Raw genomic sequence first — 20,780 nt, forward strand, 5'->3', positions numbered from 1 at the left:
GCAAATTATCCTCCGATTCAACCCAGCAAATTATTCTCGACTCAATCTAGTCACAAAAACTCACCCATTCGACTCAATAAAGATCATTTTCCCAAAAATAAATTTTTTCAACGGAAAATGGGTCATTTGTCCAAATATTTTAAAATCACGGTTCAAATGGACGAGTAAAAAATAGTTTGGGTGAAATGGCAAAAATAGCAAGGATGAAACTGAATAAATCCTGTGTAAATTAAAAATAAGAAAAAATATTTAAAAATGGGCACGATGAAACTGGTTACATCCTTCCTATTTTTACATTTTTGTCTAACAGTATCAAAATTTAACTGTCCATTTCACCCAGGAATTGTTGATTTTGGTCTTTTTAACCAATTTTGTGTTATTTCCAACCATTCTAAGCCGTCCAATAATCTCACCTGGCAACCATAAAATAAAAATATCAACGGACAAGATCACACCTAGCAACAAGATCTAAATTTCTCGTTTCGATAAATACCCAACCCAAAGAGATATTCACTTCACAAACACTCTCTTCGACTCGCACAGCAAACCCCACAAATCTCTAGGGTTTTTACGAATTTTTTCAAAACCCTAATTTATCAGTAAAGGTAAGAAGATTTTTGAATTTCTTGGTTGGGTTTTGATTTTGTTTAAAAGATCTGTTGAAAACAAACCCTAATTTTGATTGTTTTGTGTCTTAAAGAATGGGAGAAACAAAAGAGATCGATACGTACGAGGAGGAGCTTCTTGATTATGAAGAGGAAGAAGAGAAAGTACCAGATTCTAATGGTGCTAAAGCTACTGGCGAAGTTGCCAAAAAGTAAGAAGAAATTTTAGAAATTTCTTCGTTTTTCCTTTCGAAACCCTAAGTTGAAAATTTTTGTATGAAATTGATATGTTTTTTTCCTTTGGGGTTAAGTTTGTTTTGGGTTTTTCTTCAAAACCCTAGAAAGGAAAAAAATTTTGAATGAAATTGATGTAATTTTGAGATTGGTAGAAGGGTGGAATTTTTCATATGAAATTCATAAGTGATTATAATTTTGGCTTTTTGGAAGCTGAAATTTTGCGACTGAAATTGATGCGATTTTAGATTTTTGAGGTTGATTTCTTTTGGGTTTTCTTCAAAACCCTAGAAATTGGAATTATTTTCGAATGATTTGAAATCCTTAAGCTTGAGGCTAATTTGAATGTTTTGGAATGGTGCAGGGGTTATGTTGGAATACACAGTTCTGGATTCAGAGATTTTCTATTAAAGCCGGAGCTTCTTAGAGCAATTGTTGATTCGGGATTTGAGCATCCATCTGAAGGCAATTTACTTTTACTTGGATTCTTTTTTATTAGCTATTTCTTTGTGTATCTGCTTCCATGTTTTGATATAGTCCTGTTGGTACTTGAAGTTGCATATCGAGCTTTGGGGGGTTGTATTGTACTTTCTTTGTAATCTTAGATTATTGGCTAGTTTTGATTCAGTCCTGTTGGTACTCGAAGTCGACTATCGTGCTATGGGGGGTTGTATTGTACATTCTTTGTAATCTTAGATTATGTTGGCTAGTTTTGATATAGTCCTGTTCGTACTCGAGGTTAAGTATCGTGCTATGGAGGGTTGTATTGCACTTTCTTTGTAATCTTAGATTATGTTGGCTAGTTTTGATATAGTCCTGTTGGTACTCGAAGTTGAGTATCGTGCTATGGGGGGTTGTATTGTACTTTCTTTGTAATCTTAGATTATGATTCAGTTGGCTAGTTTTGATATAGTCCTGTTGGTAGTATGGGTGGTTGTATTTTAGTACACGTTACTGGAGTCATATTCTGAGGGGTGTTGTTTGACTTGCAGGTAAAAAACACTAGTTCTGTACTCCTGGTTTTGGAGGCAAAAATTTATTGGTTACCATTTCCATTAGAGTTCTCGGAGATCATTTCTTACTCACTGAGGGTCCTCGGCTCCAATTTTTCTTTTGGTTCTCAATCAGTTCAACACGAATGCATTCCTCAAGCTATTTTGGGTATGGATGTTATCTGTCAAGCAAAGTCTGGGATGGGAAAAACTGCTGTCTTTGTCCTCTCGACATTGCAGCAGATTGAGCCTGTTGCTGGACAAGTTGCTGCTCTAATCTTGTGTCACACTCGAGAATTGGCTTACCAGGTTTGTGTTCATATTAAACTTTCGTATCACAGACCCCCTTTTGTTCTCTGTTCTAGTTAATGAAGATTTTGACCATTTTCTGTTGATGCTTATATTTCAACCACAGATCTGCCACGAGTTTGAACGGTTCAGCACATACCTGCCTGATATTAAAGTTGCTGTGTTCTATGGTGGTGTTAACATCAAGACCCACAAGGAATTATTGAAAAACGAGTGCCCTCATGTTGTTGTTGGTACTCCTGGAAGGATACTAGCATTGGCCAGGGAAAAGGACCTTGCATTGAAGAATGTTAGGCACTTCATTCTTGATGAATGTGATAAAATGCTGGAGTCTCTTGGTATGGTTCTTTGCAAATAGTCAAACCTGAAATACTCTCGACTATTGCAGCTTTTGGTCCAAACCTCTGTATTTGTTTTCTTGATGTATTTGTTTTCTTGATTGCTGATATGCCAACTATCAGCTTCTTGTCTATATTTCTTTTCCTTAAAAAAGTTATCTCACTGTTCTGTAAATTTTGTAGACATGCGAAAAGATGTACAGGAGATTTTCAAGATGACTCCTCATGATAAGCAAGTCATGATGTTTTCAGCCACACTCAGCAAGGAAATTCGTCCTGTCTGCAAGAAATTTATGCAAGATGTAATGTCCTGTGGCCAGTACCCCTCAATTTCTGAAGTTGTTTTTTGAGACCAGTTCTTTGTAGTAGATTATATCAGACAACAAGATCTCGAAAGTGTTCAGCAGTGCACTCTACTTCATGCATTGTGTTCTGGATAGCTTCTGGAAGCTTTTGGGATAATGGTGTTCAGTACCTGTAGACCTTTTCCTTGTACCCTGTAATCTAGCAGCTTTTAGAATACAGCTTTCATTGGGTCATGATTATTTTGTTCTTTAGAACTTTTGTCTTGGGTCATTTGTCGCTGCTGTTACCATGTCATCCATTGGTTATACTTCAGCTTGGAGGGGTTTGTGACAGAGTTCAATGTAGTGTAGTTTCATCATTCTTAAGCAGTGAGTGAATTTTATTCGGGACGAAGTATTTGCGGATCCTATGTTCTTGGGAGTCGTTCGCACGTATCTTGGTTCAGTTATCATGAAGGAAAGGCCTAATCTGCTTTGATCTGACATTTTACTTACAGCCAATGGAAATCTATGTTGACGATGAGGCGAAGTTGACCCTACACGGGCTCGTGCAGGTATTAATTATCTATCATTTATTTACTGGTTATTTTGTACGTCTCTCAACATTTTCCTTAATTACTTTTCTGTTTCGCTCAGCACTACATAAAATTGACCGAGCTGGAGAAAAACCGCAAATTGAATGATCTACTGGATGCGTTGGACTTCAATCAAGTTGTAATTTTTGTCAAAAGTGTGAGCAGAGCAGCTGAACTTAACAAGTTACTCGTGGAGTGCAACTTCCCATCAATTTGCATCCATTCTGGAATGTCTCAGGAAGAAAGGTATATGTTCTCTTCTTCTTAGATTTCATTTATTTACTTTTGATCTTGTTACTTTGTTGTGTATACGTGAAGGTGCAAGTGCCCTAGTGAATCTGCATCTTGTTACTCTGTTGCCTGAAATTGGATTTTCTTTTAATATTTCATAGGTTGACTCGCTACAAAGGTTTCAAGGAGGGGCATAAGAGGATTCTTGTAGCAACGGATTTGGTTGGTAGAGGAATAGACATTGAACGCGTCAACATTGTGATCAACTATGATATGCCTGATTCTGCTGATACTTACTTGCATAGGGTTCGTTGCTGAGCTCTTGTTTCTTCTTCATGCCTTTGTACTTGACATGGGTCTTTGTTTCAATGACATCTCAGTACTGTATGAGTTCAGTTAAACTTAGTAATATCTCTTTCTTTTTGCAGGTTGGCAGAGCAGGTCGATTTGGTACAAAAGGGCTTGCAATTACCTTTGTCTCATCTGCTTCCGACTCAGATGTTCTTAACCAGGTTAGTGGCATTTAAGTTCGCCTCAGTCTCCAATGTTTTAATTTCTTATTTTCCAGTCGTTCACGGAAGTTTGTTCAGACTTTCGTCACTTCATGTATAGGTTCAAGAGAGGTTTGAGGTAGACATTAAAGAGCTTCCAGAGCAAATTGATACTTCAACATACAGTAAGTTCCCTTTTATGCGCTTTTACTTCTCAACTCCTAAACCAGCATCTGAATTTGGTGTTTCTTATTTTCGGCAAACCCACTTACTGGCATGTTTTGTGCGGTGAACATCCTACAAATGATTTGATTGTTCCACTGTTATCATGTTTCTTCCTTTGTTGTGGCAGTGCCCTCTTAAAGCTCATCAGAAAGCCGGGAGATCTGCTAACAGTTTCAAGGCTGAATTTCAAGGACATCATTAAATTTATGTACCATTTGAGAGGGTGATTGGAGTTGAATGATACTCCTGCAACTGTCTTCTTCTACTGCTGCTGATTTAAGTTCAGTTTCTTTTCTAAATTGCAGCTAGAGATTGTGAACTAGTTTCTATTATCTATCCAGTTTCTAGATACCTAAAACATTTCTCATATGTAACATTAGTGATTAGTCTGGCATTCTGCTTGATCAGCCTTTTAATTGTTATGAAACCAAGCTGAATGTGAGTCGATTTTCCATTTCTTTGTTATGTTTGATTATCAAATTAAAAATTTAAAACATGTTATAGCATATGCATCAGCCGACTGTCCAACTAGTATTTGCTACTAATGGAAAGCTATTTTAGTACAGCTAGAGGTGTGGAAGGTTGTCGATATATGGTTCTTGTACAGTTAGATGATTAAGGTGTTTAGCCTTCTTTTTTCAGTAAATGGTCATTTAACATCACCGTTTATCAAGAGCGAAGAATTGAAAGTGGGTTTCCTAAATCACTGTTCACACGGGAAGCTACTATCAAATCAAGAAAAAAGTGCATATGGTTTGAGAAGCTCAGCAAGCCATCGAACAAATTCAATACAATTTCAAGCGCATCAGGAAAAGCATATAGCAGTTCTAGCAGTTGAATTGCAGTAGAAAACCAACTCCTTTGCTTGGATCAATTTCCTTCCTTCTGAAGGCAACGCGACATGCGTTACGTCTGTTTGGAGTCGATCACTCGGGTGAATTTTTTGCTCCATAAACAAATTTATCCCATTGGAAACAAAGGAGGCACTGAGCTAGAAACATACCGAAGCTGAATCTCTCGTTGCAACACTGAAAGAACTTGTGCCCCTGTAGACATAGACCCAATGTTCGGCACAAGAATCTCTCCCCTGGCCAGCTTTGACACTTTCCCTTGCTTTTCTGTACCCTTTGTTCTCACTCCTAGTAATCGCGTGAGGGAAATTCCAGTCCAAGTTCAACAAAAACATCAGGAAGTGACCCAACCTCCCACCGGGTACAGTACACTGTAACTCTTTTTGCTCAGCAAAAGTGAAACTATTGTCGAGTGTAATGAGGTGCAGTTGATGGTATCCTTCTCATCTTTCAATACAATACCAGGTCGTACCTCAGTGAGTTTATTCTACTTAAAAACGCCTCCGGGAATACTCTCACCGGGAACACCACCCCTAATCTCATCAACCTCTGAACCAGGCTTTTACAATCATGGCGGTGAAATAAAGTTCCCCTCTGGAATAGGAATCATTTTAACAACCCCCTTACTGGAGGAAGTTGCAGAAACCGACCCTTGATCAGTGTAATTGAAAGTAATAGTCTCACGAGTCAGGGCCATTACCCTGCTGAAATCTAAAAATTGGTGTGCAGGGCCACACACACCCTGCTGCAAACATCTGAAAGTGTCTTGGTGACTTGGTGTAACGTCATTGCTTAGAACTCTGGAATTCAAATGATTCCTGATAATGTTAAACTTGTTTTGCCAATGAAACGAGCAGCAACTTGCATTTCTACAGTACGCGGTCTCGATTACATAAGGAAGATGCTAAAAGAACGAAATGACAGACATGGTTTCTTAATCTTTTGGAACAATCTTGATTACAATCTCATTAAAACCTAAATAACTTTCCAACCTTTCGGAAATTACGCATATCAGAAGAAGTCAACGCTATACATTTTATCGTCAATACTTTTTCACTCAAAACCCAAGTCAAAAATAAAAGATATTCTGCTAAATACCTTCTTACTCATGCCATAACAACTTAATCTTATGCTTCAAAAGAAAAAGAAAAACAACTTAATCTTAAAGCTCAAGAGTCAAGATCTTCAAATTATAGGACAGATTAACATCAGTTGACTAAAAACACGCATAAGTACTACCATAATTTGAAGGGAAAAAAAATTATAAATAAGCCAAGTAATTGCAGTAAAATCCCTAAGATAAAGAAGGAGAAAAACCAAAATCAGAAAAAAGAAGAAGAAGAGAGTTTACCTTGCTCATTTTTAATCTGCGTTGCTGATAAACTGCAGATACACACATACAAAAAGAAAAAATAAATAAAGAAAAGCTTACGACCAAGCAACACACAAGATCCTAAATCACACACTAAACTTGAAGCTGAACCAAACGCGCCGAACAAATGTGCCACCCCAGGGTTTCTTCTAAAGATCAATCACATTCCTTTTTCTCATTTTCCTTTCTCTGTTAAACAATTTTTCAGCCAAGCCAAGATCTCTTTTTCTCTTTGTAATTGAACGATTTTTTTGGGCACTACTCAAAAATGGAGGGGGACTACTCTTCATTTTTTGGGTGGATATTTAAAGTAATTTTGAGCCACCCCTTATCTAATTTTTTAATACCAAACTTGTCCTTGATAATTAAATAAGTTAGTGTAATGATTAGTGAGTTAATTAATGATTAGTGAGATTAAATTAATAAGTTGATTTTTTTCAAAAGAAGAATTATTGAAAGGGAGAAGAAGAAGATGAGGGTTTTGGAAGAAAAAAAGTTAAATTTTTTTATTTAAGAGCCACAACAAGAGTATGATGTTTTGGGTACTCACGGATACTTCAAATTTAGTTAATGGTGCTTGAATTGGCCAAAACATTCCTAAAAAATGAACAATTTACAAATTAGTTTCGGTTGGTTAACAAAGTTTGGCTACGACATCTGAAGAACATGCAGCGAACTCATCTGCAAGTGTAGTTCCGCTAATGTTTCTGAAAACACAGGTGCCGAACTCAACTTTAATGGAGTTTTTTCTTTCAGAGAAAAGTTCGGTTAGGAGAAGAAAATTGTGACGTAACCGAACTCAATATATAGGTTTTTCAGAGTAAAGTTCGGTCAGGAGAAAAAAATTGCGGCGTAACCGAACTTTTTGCGACGTAACCGAACTTTTTGTGACGTAACATATGGCCCACCATCACACCCAGACGTAAGAAAAGACTTTTCGCATAATTGGCCCACAATTTTCCCTGCAATCAACAATGCAACGTTGTGAGTATTATTATAGACTTTAATGAAGTGATGGACGAACCAGAAAAGAAAGAGGGAAGGAAAGTAAGATAAGCACAAAGACAACCTTTCATCATAATTATAAATCAAATGGATTCATGGACTTTGGATTCCACGAAGATCCATACAATGGACAAACAATCTACAAGGACCATATAACATCATGGAAAGATTAGACCGAGATGTCGCCATCCAGCATTGGCGCATGCCCAGCCCCCATGAAGGCGTTACTCATCTTCCGAGAATAGCTTCTGATCATGCTCCAATCGTTTTACATACCAAACCTATTGACTGGCACGTAAAAAGAAACTACAAGTTCGAACATCTTTGGCTAACTCACCCACATCTCAAGAAGATAGTAGAAGTATCCTGGAGTCAACAAAATGACTCGGAACCTGCTTTAGACCTTCAGTTAACGCTAATTACCACTGGCGAAATCCTTATGTACTAGAACAAGGAAACTTTTGGACACCTTCCAAAACTAATCAAGAATCAGCGACTCAAATTCAAATGTCACAACACCAATGGCTATACGAACTGTTGATGAACTAGACTATTGGCTAAACCAGGAAAAGCAGCTTCGAACAGATCACTTAACTTTGCTACAATGTCATGCAACATATTGGCAACAATGATCCAGACGTCAATGGCTTCAATCCAGAGACAACAATACAATTTTCTTCCACACAAAAGCCACCATTCATCACAGTTGTAATAATATACAACAATTACCAGGTGGCATACTTTTGTTGTTGGAACTTGTGTAATATAAAACAAGCTTGAGATAACAACGATTGCGAGTTCGACCAAACAGTGCTCTAACAATTATAATCGAGAGGTGCATCCCCAGTCATATTTGAACTCTCTAAGAGTCTATCTTTTTTGTATAAGACTGACTAATGATTCTAAATCCTTGGACTCTAAAATGGTATTCAGGATAAACCCGTTCCTCTAAACCATCACCGGCTTCGTAAAAAGGAAATACTACATCGTCTAACATGGGGTATCTCTAGTCAAATCCTCATCCTTTTGAATAGGTCAATAATCATTAAAATTATTTGGATTTGAACTAAAAATAAAATTATCATTATAAAGCTCAATTGAAGTAACAAATTCCTGATCAATATGCCTACGTATTTCAAATTCTTCATCAGCACTATCCTCATCATTATATATAATAACATGAAAATGGTTGAACCTCATCTAAACAAATAATGTTACCAATTCTAACCTCGTCATCTTGATTATGTGAATAACTATCCTCATTTTCAAGGGTAATATCGGAAACATTGTATTGAAGATTATTTCGCGAAATTCTTTTGTTTGTCTCAGCTATCTATCTGAGGGATTCCTCTATAGAAAGTTTACTCATAAATGCAATTTGTTCATTCATTTCTAACACAAACCTATTTGTATTCTCAGTCAACTGCTTAAGAGACTCATCTAGAGAAATGGAAGGATCATAAATTTCATTAGGGTACAATTGTTTGATTAAATCATTCAACGGGGAACTAGTACTATAATATTCCTCATTTTCTTGCTCGAATGACCGCTGCGCGTGTGGATAATAATTGGGCTCACCATGGTATGAACCATAACCTATAAAAGGTTGATGCTCCCGACCACTATTCACACTATGGTCGTAATATAAATAATGTCCATTTTGGAACTCAGTTAGATATTCATTGTATTGGCTATTATAATACCATTTCGACATTCTTTAGTGCTCGTGCAAATGCAAATGATGGTGTTGACTATTTAGGGTAAGCTTGGGTTACCTTTAGCAAAATATACCTACAATCATAGACTGGTCAAAGGTACGAGGATAAAGCTTGTGGTTTTTCAGATGATAACGCCCAGAGGGTTCACCGTACTAAACCACGTGTTTTCCTAATAATCGATGCCAGATGATGCAATATGATGTGCACGTGTGCTTTCGTGTTTGTATTGTTTTTTTTTATAAATAAAATATATACAAACAAGCAAACAAAATATAAAAGTTCCGAAAATAAAAACTAACAAAAATAAATAAAATCTATTTTTTTTTGGATTTTCTTCTCTTTTAGGCAAGTCCAACTTTCCACCTTTAGCTTCCAGCAAAACCTGAACACCAAAAACAAAAATACCCAGAGTAAAATCTAACAAAATAAAAAAAAATAAACCTAAAAAAAATAAAATCTAAAACCTAACCTAAAAACAAGTCCGCGTCGGTGGCGCCAAAATCATGATGTGTTGTAGGAAGTGGTAATAAAGTTGTCGTTCACTCGGACTTGTGAAGATTATAGTTTAGACGTAATAAACTAAAATACTAATAACAAACATAATATATACAAAAGATTGTTGCAATATCGAGAAATACCGAGACTCCGGATTCACCAATTTCCATATACACGTGGTGCAACTAATAATTCTAGACATTTATAGCTCAAATAATAACAATTTATTTCCTCTAATTCATTTCCAAAAGTAGGTTTTGAAAGTAATGACTGTAAATCTAAAGCATGAGACATCAAAACACTTAGAAAGCATCACCCATAAATTGAGATCACAATCATTTAATAAAAATCATAAACCGGTTAAAAATCAATGCAATCTTCTCTCCTTTAAAATGCTAAGTCGAGTTCCCTCGTCGCACGGTGAGTATGACACCACCCTCAAACTAAATTAGATAAAAGATTTGAAGTAAAGCAATCCTGGAGATGACAAGTGACGGAACTCTATTGGTCGAGACATTAAAACATGAATTACACTCTGTTTACACCCTGTATTTAACTCGCCGTTTGTAACACCGTTAGCCAATACATGGATATACAATACTTATGTGCGAATTTACACTTAGCTAATTACTTGCACTTTGTTCACACCAAATACTTAACTGGACGTTACTCACGTCCGTTAGGTATACAATACACACATCCGTCAAACCCTAAAACGTAAGAAAACTAAAACCTAAAGAAACCCAAGCCTCTGTGTCGTCTCGTCTCTTATTCTTCTCAATCTTGGCTGATTTCTCTCTTTATCTCTCTTAGGGTTTGTTATCTCTCTTTAAGTGACGGAATTTACCTCTTTGCCATGTTGCAATAGGCTGTACTTTTGTTGTCTGGCAATGCAAGGGAAATTTTTAAATTTTGTAAAACCATGTATGTAAATTTGATTCAGATACGGGACATGTGAAATTGACTTTATGTGGCACATTTTACTATAAAACTCCAAAAAATTTATCATCAAATTTTTCTGAAACCCAACCAAAATCGGTTGATATAGACAAAATGGAAGAGGCTAAATTTCTGCAATTGTTTATAAAACAAAATTTAATTTTGTCAAGATTTTTCTATGGGCACACCATGTACGATAATATTGATTTTTATTATTTGTGTAATACTTTGTATACCAACCCGTCAAGGGTCGCTGCTAGTCACTAATTTACCTTTAACACACAGTATAACAATGATACTTTTTGGTATAACTGCTTGTTTTTGGATATGGCTTCATTCACTTTATCTCTACTAAACCCATACTGATGCTTATCATATCCATACGCGTACAGTTTCCTCCAACATTTCACCAGTTTCATCTTATTTTAAGCAAGTTTTCAATGTCCTGTGTTCTCGTTCTGCAAAAATTTAATCCAAAATTATATATTAGGTGCACATTACTATATGCATATCCCCAAACACATGATGAGGTTGCTAAATTAGAGTTACATGCCAAAAAAGGTCATGCATATTCTCGTTAGCAATGGGGATTATTATATATGGTTTTGAAATAACATGACCGATTTATATCATGCAGTTTGTCGCTTGTAAGATTTTTTCTTTTGCCGTTGCATTCAGCTAGCAAGATCTCTCTCAGTGCATGTCGAAATATTCTATGAAAACCTAAAGTCATAATTCAGATGATCTTTTCAGGAACATGTACTTAGTCATTCCGAAATTTAACTTGAGCACTTGGGCTTGTTTAAGATCAAGAATGAAGACTTATTGTGGGGACTTGTCAATCTTTTTTCTGCTATTTTTATGATCGAAATTAGCACTTGAGAAAAGTAAATAGAACGACATTTATCTACGAAACCGATTTTATTCGATGAATTGATTGCTTGTGGAACATTTTTTTTGTTAAATAATTTCTGCACAAGCCGCATTTTAGTGCATGAGCCGGTGACCGAGACAGTCACCTGAACCGAGATCAACTACATTGCTTCAAATCAAGATCATGTTATGGAAGTAAACACAAGTTATGAAAGAAGGGAAGTTGTTTTTATATGGTCCTTGACACGCTGGCAAGGTTTGAACTAGTGACGAAGGCAGAATAGAGCTAAGGCAGAATAGAGGTTTAATTGACCAATTATTTATTTTGCACTGAAACCAAGAAAAGAAAGCTATTTCATTTCTCACTCACTCTAGAGTCACCACATCCAATACCTATTCCTCCTGAAAACCCTAAATCACTCACTCTTCGGTCTAAATTTTTCTGCGAATCGCTTCTCCTAAAACTTGGGGTTTGAATGGGGAATTTCAATATGCTCCCATTTGAGATCATGTTCAAAACCTTTTCTCTTACCAACTCAAGTCTTCTTACCAACTCAAAACCATGGATAAAAGGTATTCCACATCCATCTTTCTCACAAATCCATTTCTTAATAAACATGGTTCTGCTCATGATTCTGATGGGAAGTGGAGTTTCATATTTGTAAACACTTAAATCTCGAAGGAATCTACGTGTTCACAACCAAAGTTCGTAATCTAGACATAGACTCATACTGATGAAACATTTGTGCCGATTCCTTGGCTCAAAACCCTCGGATTTATCACAGCCTCATCTAATAACACCGTGTGAGCCGTTTGAGCACGGGACCGGAGTAAAAATAAAGAAGACAAAACATAGAAGTAGAGATTCATCGGGTTTTAGACAAATGTAAAATGCTGAAATGTAAATGAGACTGGGGTTTACGTGGTTCAGCACAAAGGCCTACATTCACGGGGTTTGTTGTTTCACTATGTATTTGAGAGTTACAAGGGTAGTCGAATGACTTTGGAGTTTACATGTCTATCTATTGTGAAAGACTTACACTCACTCTTATTCTCTCTCCTTGATTTTTCCGATCCCCCTCACTCTTGGTGGAGAGGGGGTATTTATGGGGTTGAGTCTGGGACCCATCTCTGAGGGTCGTTGAAACCTTATCTTCTTGTGTTTTGTGTCCGTCCCGCGGAGGTCTTCGTTCATCACTTGATCACGCAGAACCATCCTCGTTCGTTCCACGGGTTGATTGACACGTATACTGCTCAGAGTGTTTAATGCGGGTAGTTGAGGCGCCTGCTCGTGTCAGACAAGTGTCTTCTGCCCCTGTCACATCCGTGTCAGCTAACTTTCTCTTCACCGTTGATCTTAGCTCCTTTTGGGGATGGGATAAAGTAAATCTTCGGGAGATATTTGGTGTTCCGCGGTATATCATGTTTTGATGTGTTGGCTTGCATGCTTTCCACGTATCTTCCTATATACACGTGTTCGATGGTGAGATATGTACACACAATTTGCCCCTTTTCTTCGGGCTTGAATATTTAGTGGGTGCATTGAAGAAAACAGTCGTTGCATATTTTTCCATCTCTCCTAATAACTTCTCCTAGATACTTGGTCACGTCTCTTATTCGTGCATTTAACTGCTCATTTAATGGGCACGCTTCCCATTCCTCCATTAATTTCCTTCTCTTTCTTTCGGGTATATTAAGGAGAGAAAGAGAATTAATTTCATTCTCCCTACAAATTTATTTCATTCTCTGTCAGTCTTCATTCCTTATTCTTCAGCCCTTAAATTTTCTCCGCCTTAGCATTCATTACGCTTGTTTCTTCTTTATTTCTGATTTGTCCTTTCTGCTGCTGTTTCTGCTGGTAAGTTTTTCTTTTCCTTGTTTCCACTGTTTTACGCTGTGTTGATTTGTGAATTTTCTGCTGTTGATCATATCGTAGCTTCCTATTTCTGCTGCTGTCGTCCCTTGTTTGTGATGAACAACCTCTTTTAATGCTTGCATGCTAGTTTGCCCCTGTTCTTCGTCTCGAATCAAGGAGGCCATTGTTTTACTTGTATTGATTAGGTTTTTGAGGTTAGGGTTTTAGGGATTTTCGAGCATGTATGCTAGTTTTAGGGTTTCTGTGCTTTCTGAGGTGGATTGTTATTTATGTGGTTATTTGATTTTTGGTGATGTCCTTGTGTTTGTTTCTAACTTGTTTATGGTTTATCTTTTTGCAGCCATGTCTGACCGTCCGCGGCTTCCTTATCAAACTCCGGGTTCTGGTCTATCGAGATCCCCTCCGCGCAGAGAGTCTCACAATGATCTTCGTGGTATTAGAGTTTCTTCTTCTGGGGCGAAGGCCTCTTCTCCTAGGGAAGAGGGTCCTTCGAGAAATCCTTCCGGGTCTCAAAGTGCTGCCGATCGTGCGGCGTCTCGTCCTCGTGATGAAGTTAGGAGTGCGCAGGCACCTCCTCGTGCTGTCTCTTTTGATGTTCCTCCTATGCGTTCTGTGGTATCCGAGCAGCATCCTCTGCCGCCCCCTCCTATAATTTCTTTCAAAGGGAAGAATACAAAGGGTGGTGTCCCGAGGGCTGAATCTTCTAAAAATCCTTCTTTAAAGAGAAAAGCTTCCGAGGCTTTCATTGGTTCATCCGATCCCGCGGAGGAGGATGAGGCTGCCCCGTCGATACGCAGCGTCTCGGTTAGCAAGAAAAAAGTAACGTTCAAACATATTGATCTCGAAGTTTTCAAGGAAAAGCATGAGCTTCAAGCCTTCGATGTTCTTTTCTATGCCCCTGAGGATGATATTACTTATGAGCTCATATCGAAGTACCAGTTTGATGAGTTTCACTTGTTGACTACGGTTGGAGCCTTCGAGGATGGTCTTATGCTGCCGTTGTACAAGTATGGTGACTCCTTTTATTACGATGTGCTTGCTGGTCGTGAAGGATCTTCCACCAATACTCACAGTCGTTCTGTGTCGCAATTATCGGGGAATTATCTTTGTGCACTAAGGGAGTGTTATTTGCGAAGTAAGGGGGAGACAACGATGACGTGCTACGTTCCGAATCCCGCGGAGAGGGAATCGTATACTCCTGAAAACTTCAATAATTCCTTCGGTGATTACGTCAATATTAGGAATCGTAAACCGTGGAGTGTTAGCCTTCGGAATCTCGCTGCTCCTCGGGGCGAAATTCGTCAGTTAAGTGAGGATAGTGATGCCAAACTGAAGTATGTTCCAGGCACCGAGGGGTCTAGTCAGCGGATACTTTTTCCAGCACGTGAGAGGATCAAGCGTGACCATGATTATGAGTGGCACGCTACCGTTATTGAAATTGTTGGTCCTTGGGCATACGGTTGGATTCCTGGTCCGCGCGGTTGGCGTCCTTCTGCGAGTAGCAGGCCACGTGAATCTCCTCCTGCTCATTATGGAAATTTCTGTCCCTGGCGTTTAAACTTCGAAGGCATGAACTTTCCTTATGCCCTCGACGTTGTTGAAGGGGACGAGGAGGAAGGTTCTAGTGCTATACTTCCATCGAAAGGTGTCCCTACTGTCAAGGTACGCGGATTCTAGCTGCGCTCTTCCTCCTTTAAAAGTCCAACTGTTCGGGAAAAAGTAACTCTTTTTGTGGAATGTGTTGGTTTCAGGTGTCGAAGAAGAAAAAGATCAGGCCGAAGCAGTCGTCTACCATTGTGATGGGTGAGGCTGAGGTTCATGAAGAAGTTACCAGTCCGGTAAACGAAGAGTTTGCCGAGGATGAGGAGATCACGGATGGGGAAGAACGTACTGATACTTCCCCTCTCAATGCCGAGGAGGAGGTTCGTGCGGGTTATGATGGTGATGAGGGAGGAATCAATGCCGTGGTGGCTGACGGTGGTGTTACTGGTGATATTTCTGTCCCTGCTGGTGGTGCTGCGGAGACTCTCCCCACCCTTTCTCAAGAGTTTTCTTTTGACCGGATTTATTCCGCAGGGGAATTCTTCGATGAAGGTCTCGATTTTCCTGAAGACTTCTCTCTACTTTCCCCCAATGATGATTAGGATGTGCTCGGGGGCGCTGATAAGAAAGACGTTGCTGTTCGAGACGGGGGAGCGGATGATCATGGTGCGCATGTTGATGCTGAAACTGGTGCTGAAGGGGCCATATTGGAGAAGGGGAAGTCGGTGATTGACTCTCCTTCCGCGGATTTCCCTTATTTGCCGACATCTGAGGGTGAAGACGCCATTATGGATTGGCTCAAGAAAAAGGGTCTGCTGTTCGTCCCTCATCCTGCTCCTGTGGTTACTGGTGAAAAGGATTCCGATGCGTACACCCGTCGCATGATGGAGCTATCTTCCAAGGCGCGGGTATCTGAGGCCTGGGGGAAAAGCTTGAGTGTTCCCGAAACTACGCTTGTATCGGAGCCTCCTACTTCTGTTGCGGATATGATGGCCATAGCCGATGGGTACCAATATGGTTTTCCTCAGCAGCGTGTCTTGGAGGTAAGTCTTCGTACATATCTCTTCGTGATGATCGAATCCTTCGGTGAAATAGTGTTTGTTGTCTTAATGTGTAGATGATGAGGAGTGAACATTGTAACCACGTGCTGTATCAGTTCTTTAAAGCAAAATATTTGAAGCTGGAGGCTAAGCTTCGTCACAGAGAAAAGGAATTATCTGCGGCTGAGGTGGAAATAGAAGAGCTGAAGAAAAGCCTTAAAGAGAAAGAAAGGCTGGGTGAAGCGGAGGTTGGTCTTCGTTCAGAGCTTGCTGCCGTTCGTGCCGAATTAGAGCAGACTCGCGGCCAAGTTTCAGCTTTCACAGGTTTGGTTCTTTTTCCTCTTTTTCTCTCGCAGTGCTTCGTAATTCCTCTATTACTTAGTTGTTCTGTCTGAGTCTCCCCACCCTATCTCCAGTAGGTGGCGTCCCCGAGATGATATGGCTTCAAAACGAAAGGGCACGGCAAAAATCTCGTATCAAAGAGTTGGTCGAGAAAATTAAGAGCGAAGCCAAAAAGTGGGACGCTCGGGCTGAGGTATGGCGCGCAAGACATGTTCAGATAGTTGATATGCAGAATCTATATAATCACGACCGTGCTTTGTTCAATGGTACGCTGCTGTGGACACGTGAGAATCTGCGGGAATCCCGTGAGCGTGCTTCGTTGTTGGAGTCTAGGATACAACTTCTGGAGGAGGAATTACGAAAGGCTCGATCCCTCCCTTTTCCAGGAGTTGAGGATAGCATGATGTGTCTAGCCAAGGAAAGGGACGATGCCCGTGCCGAAGTTGGGGATCTAAGCAAGGCCCTTGCCGCGTCCCGTGCTGAAGTATCTCGCCATGCTGAGTCTGAGAGAAATCTTGAAGTGTGTATGTATAGACTTAGCAAAGGGGTATCAGAGATAAACAACGAGGTCAACCATCTTCGTCACATGGATTCGATGAAGCAGGTCGAATTATATGCCAGTCAATTTACTCTTACCAACTTTCAACTAGATTATAAGAAACTATCCGCGGAATATGACCATCTTGATGAAGCGCGAGATGCGGTTGTTAATGAGTATGAAGAGGCTTCGGCTTGTGTCGAAGGTATAACCCTATTTCATCGAGTGTGATTGTGTCTTTTCTGTGCTAACTCCCTGGTGTTGTTTTTTCAGAGCTCGAGGGACAACTCCGTGTTGCAAATGAAAAGTTTGAGAAGGCTCGATCTTCCTTAGCTCGGCAGGAAGAACAGACTAATCACTTTAAGAGTTTGGCGGCATCTCGCGAGGAGGCCGTTGGCGCAGCTTCTAACGAAGTGAATCGTCTATCTTCGTTGTTATCCCAAGCCCAGCAGCGGACAACAGTTATTATGCACAAGGCTCGGTGTCAATTGGCTGAGGAGACGAACAAGATGTTGGAGAACATAGATCTTGGCCTGAAGACCGAGCATGGCCTCGTGAAGAACTATCCGCGTCGTCCAGTACCTGCTTCCTTGCGTAGCTCCTAGAGACCCTCATCTGGTGGGAGCGTCCCTTCAAGTCTTCGGAACAATCGTGCTGATGGTGCGGCATCATCTAGGTAGAGACCGCAGCTTTTTGTAGAGATCGTGGCATCGCTATCCTTCCCTTAGATTTTGCTAGTATCATGTAAAAGGAATATTTTTTGATGTGTATTCTCCCTTGAATTGGTCTTCCGCTTTTTGTAATTATCCTTTATGAAATGGTACCCTTGAATTGATCTTTTTCTTGATATACCTGCAATGTTGGTTTGTTTTTGTTTTAAGCATTGTGAGGAAAGACATTAAAAATTAAAGTGTTTTAAGTGTTTGGGTGCGATACTGAAGGGAGGTACCTTCGTGATCGTCTTGAGACCTGTCACCCCGCCGGCAAATCCTGGGCCATAGGATTGCCAAACGGTGGGGGCCGAGGCAACGTTCTAGGATATGGGGTTAAAATATATACATACACCCATTCTGTCGACCCGTTGCCTTAAGATTGGTTGGGTATCTCTTTCTGCTGGGTGCCTTCCCCCTGGTCTTACACTTATGGACACTGACGGGGGAGCCTGAGAGATTGTAGATTAACTACTTTCCCAAATATTGTCGATAGGTTGATATATAGAAAGCTTGTTTGATTGATAGGTTGAGGCCTGCAATTCCTCGTCCAGAGATAGAAACATGTAGAGCGGTCACGCTCCCTTCTTCTTCTGGTACCCTTCACGCAGTTGCAAGGCTGCGTTGCCCCTATGGGAAGTATGGTTTGAGCCACTTAGCATTCCAAGGATGCCGGAGGACCTCGCCTTTCAGATTACGAAGGTAGTAGGAACCTCTTCCCGCAATATCGTGTATTATAAAAGGTCCTCCCCACGTAGGTGCTAACTTTCCCCATTTCTTTTCTCGTTGATATTGTGGGATTGTTCTCAACACATACTGCCCCTCTACAAAATTTCGAAGCTTTACCTTTTTGTTGTACTCCCTTGCAAGTCTTCGTTGATAATTTTCCATCTTCTGCAATGCTGCTTCCCTTCTTTCTTCTAGGTCGTCCAATCTCTCTAACATCATGTCTGTTGTGAGATTTTTCTCCCACGCTTCGGTCTTTGTGGTTGGCATGAGTATCTCTGTAGGGATGACTGCTTCAGCTCCATAAGTGAGGACAAACAGGGATTCCCCAGTGGAAGATCTTCGCGTTGTCCTGTATGCCCATAACACATTGTGTAACTGTTCACACCACCGCCCCTTATGTTCGTCCAATTGTTTTTTGAGGATAAGGGCGAGGGTCTTGATGGTGGCTTCCGCTTGTCCGTTGCTTTGAGGGTATATAGGGGTGGATTTGTTCTTCCTTATTTTGAAAGCATCGAAGAGCATGTCTATGTTTTTCCCTTGTAATTGCTTTCCATTATCGGATACGATTTCTGCTGGTATGCCGAACCTGCAGATGATGTTCTGGAATATGAAAGTAAACACATCCACGTCTCTGATCCTGGCTAAGGCTTTAGCTTCCACCCATTTACTGAAGTAGTCCGTGGATACTATCAAAAATCGCCTTTTCCCTGATCCTTTGATGAAAGACCCGAAGATATCTATGCCCCATTTTGCGAATGGCCACAGGCTATCTACAGAATTTAACATTGTTGCTGGCGCATGTATTTTTTTGGCGAAACACTGGCATTCTTCACATCGTCGGGACATTATTGCGGCATCCTGTATCATCGTAGGCCAGTAATATCCTTGCGTTTTTGCTTTGTCGGCTAGTGATCTCATACCGCTATGATTCCCTGCGTCCCCATAATGAATGTCATTTACAATTCGGTGCCCCTATTTCCGAGATAAGCAACGTAGTAACGGTCCGAGGAAGGATTTCTTGTACAGGACCCCATACCGAAGATCATATCTTCCTGCTTTGGAGAGTATTTTCCTAGCCTGTTTATGGTCCGCGGGTAAACTTCCCTTTTCGAGAAACGCGTGGATCACCGTTCTCCAATCATCTTCGTTGCTGAAGTCTTCGTCTTGATTTGCTCTTGACAGGATATCTTCTTCGTCAAAATCGTTATGGATGTCCTCTCCTACCTGGTCTTCGGTATTTTCTTCCACTGTATCTTGATTGGTAGCGAAGGAGAATTGAGGTGCAATCGAAGGCTCGTATACCCTTGTTATTTTAATAGCTTCGATGCTTTCGTCTTTCAGCATGGATGATATATATGCCAGGGCATATGCGTGCCTGAGATCCCTTCTGCATAAGTGCCGGAACTTGATGTTCGGAATTTGTGACGCCAATGTTTGGACCAAGTCCATGTAAGCTGAGAGGGTGTCATCGTACACGTTGTACTCGAGCCCTATTTGCCGTATGACAAGCTTTGAATCACTTGTTAGTCTTACGTCGGTTACTCCCATCTCTATTATTATATGGAGGGCATGTACGACTGCCTCGTATTCAACGATGTTGTTGGTATGTTCTTTAAATTCTAACCTGAGTGCCTGTACAATCCTTTCTCCACTTGGGGTGGTGATGACAATGCATATTCCTGCCCCTTCCTTATTTTGGAACCGTCGACGAAGACTTCCCATTGTCTTTGGCTCGAGGGTTCGAGGATATCCATTGGATCCTTGCTTTCTTCCTCGGCTTCTGGTATTCCCTTAATCTCAACGTCGTTGTCCAGGGGGAGGTCTGCTAAAAAATCCGCCAAAACTTGGGATTTTCGAGAATGTTGAATTTCATGAATGATGTTGAATTGGTCCAAGTGGGTGTTCCACTTGGCTATTCTGCCCACTTTTCCCGCGCTTTTGAGGACTGCTTCCAGTGGTGCTTTGCATGGGACCCGGACGAAGTGAGTTAGGAAGTAGGTTCTCATCTTTTGAGTAGACCATACCAATGCTAGGATAAGCTGTTCGATATTTGTGTAGTTCCTTTCCGCGGAATTAAGGGTCTTACTGACGTAATAGATAGGTTGTTCTATCTTCGTATTGGTTTTGACCAACACTGCGCTGACTGCGTCTTCGGTTGCTGCTATGTATAATGCCAAAAGCTCATCAGGGTCCGGCTTCTGCAGGATCGGAATTGAAGCTAAGTGTTCTTTGATTTTTTGGAAGGCTTCTTCGCATTCTGCGGTGCATTCAAACTTGCTCCCTTTTTTGAGAATATTGAAAAAATGTCTGCATTTGTCCGAGGATCGGGCAATAAATCTTCCCAAGGCTGCTATGGACCCATTGAGCTTCTGAACTTCTTTTAAATTCTTTGGGGATGGCATTTCTACTATGGCCTGAATCTTCACTGGGTCTACCTCGATGCCC

At 40.3% G+C, this 20,780-nt stretch overlaps 1 protein-coding gene across 1 annotated transcript; it reads left to right on the forward strand.

Moving 5' to 3' along the window:
• Window positions 1–461: 461 nt before the first annotated feature.
• Window positions 462–4,811, forward strand: LOC113295025 (DEAD-box ATP-dependent RNA helicase 56-like). Its single transcript, XM_026543386.1, has 12 exons — window positions 462–605; window positions 701–817; window positions 1,204–1,304; window positions 1,968–2,140; window positions 2,247–2,478; window positions 2,662–2,780; window positions 3,281–3,337; window positions 3,420–3,604; window positions 3,751–3,895; window positions 4,018–4,101; window positions 4,202–4,265; window positions 4,433–4,811. Exons 2-12 carry the CDS (start codon window positions 702–704, stop codon window positions 4,441–4,443), a joined length of 1,287 nt encoding a protein of 428 aa, XP_026399171.1. The 5' UTR covers window positions 462–605; window position 701; the 3' UTR covers window positions 4,444–4,811.
• The last annotated feature ends 15,969 nt before the right edge of the window (window positions 4,812–20,780 follow it).

Source organism: Papaver somniferum, chromosome 7 (assembly GCF_003573695.1).
Source record: "Papaver somniferum cultivar HN1 chromosome 7, ASM357369v1, whole genome shotgun sequence".
Taxonomy (NCBI): domain Eukaryota; kingdom Viridiplantae; phylum Streptophyta; class Magnoliopsida; order Ranunculales; family Papaveraceae; genus Papaver; species Papaver somniferum.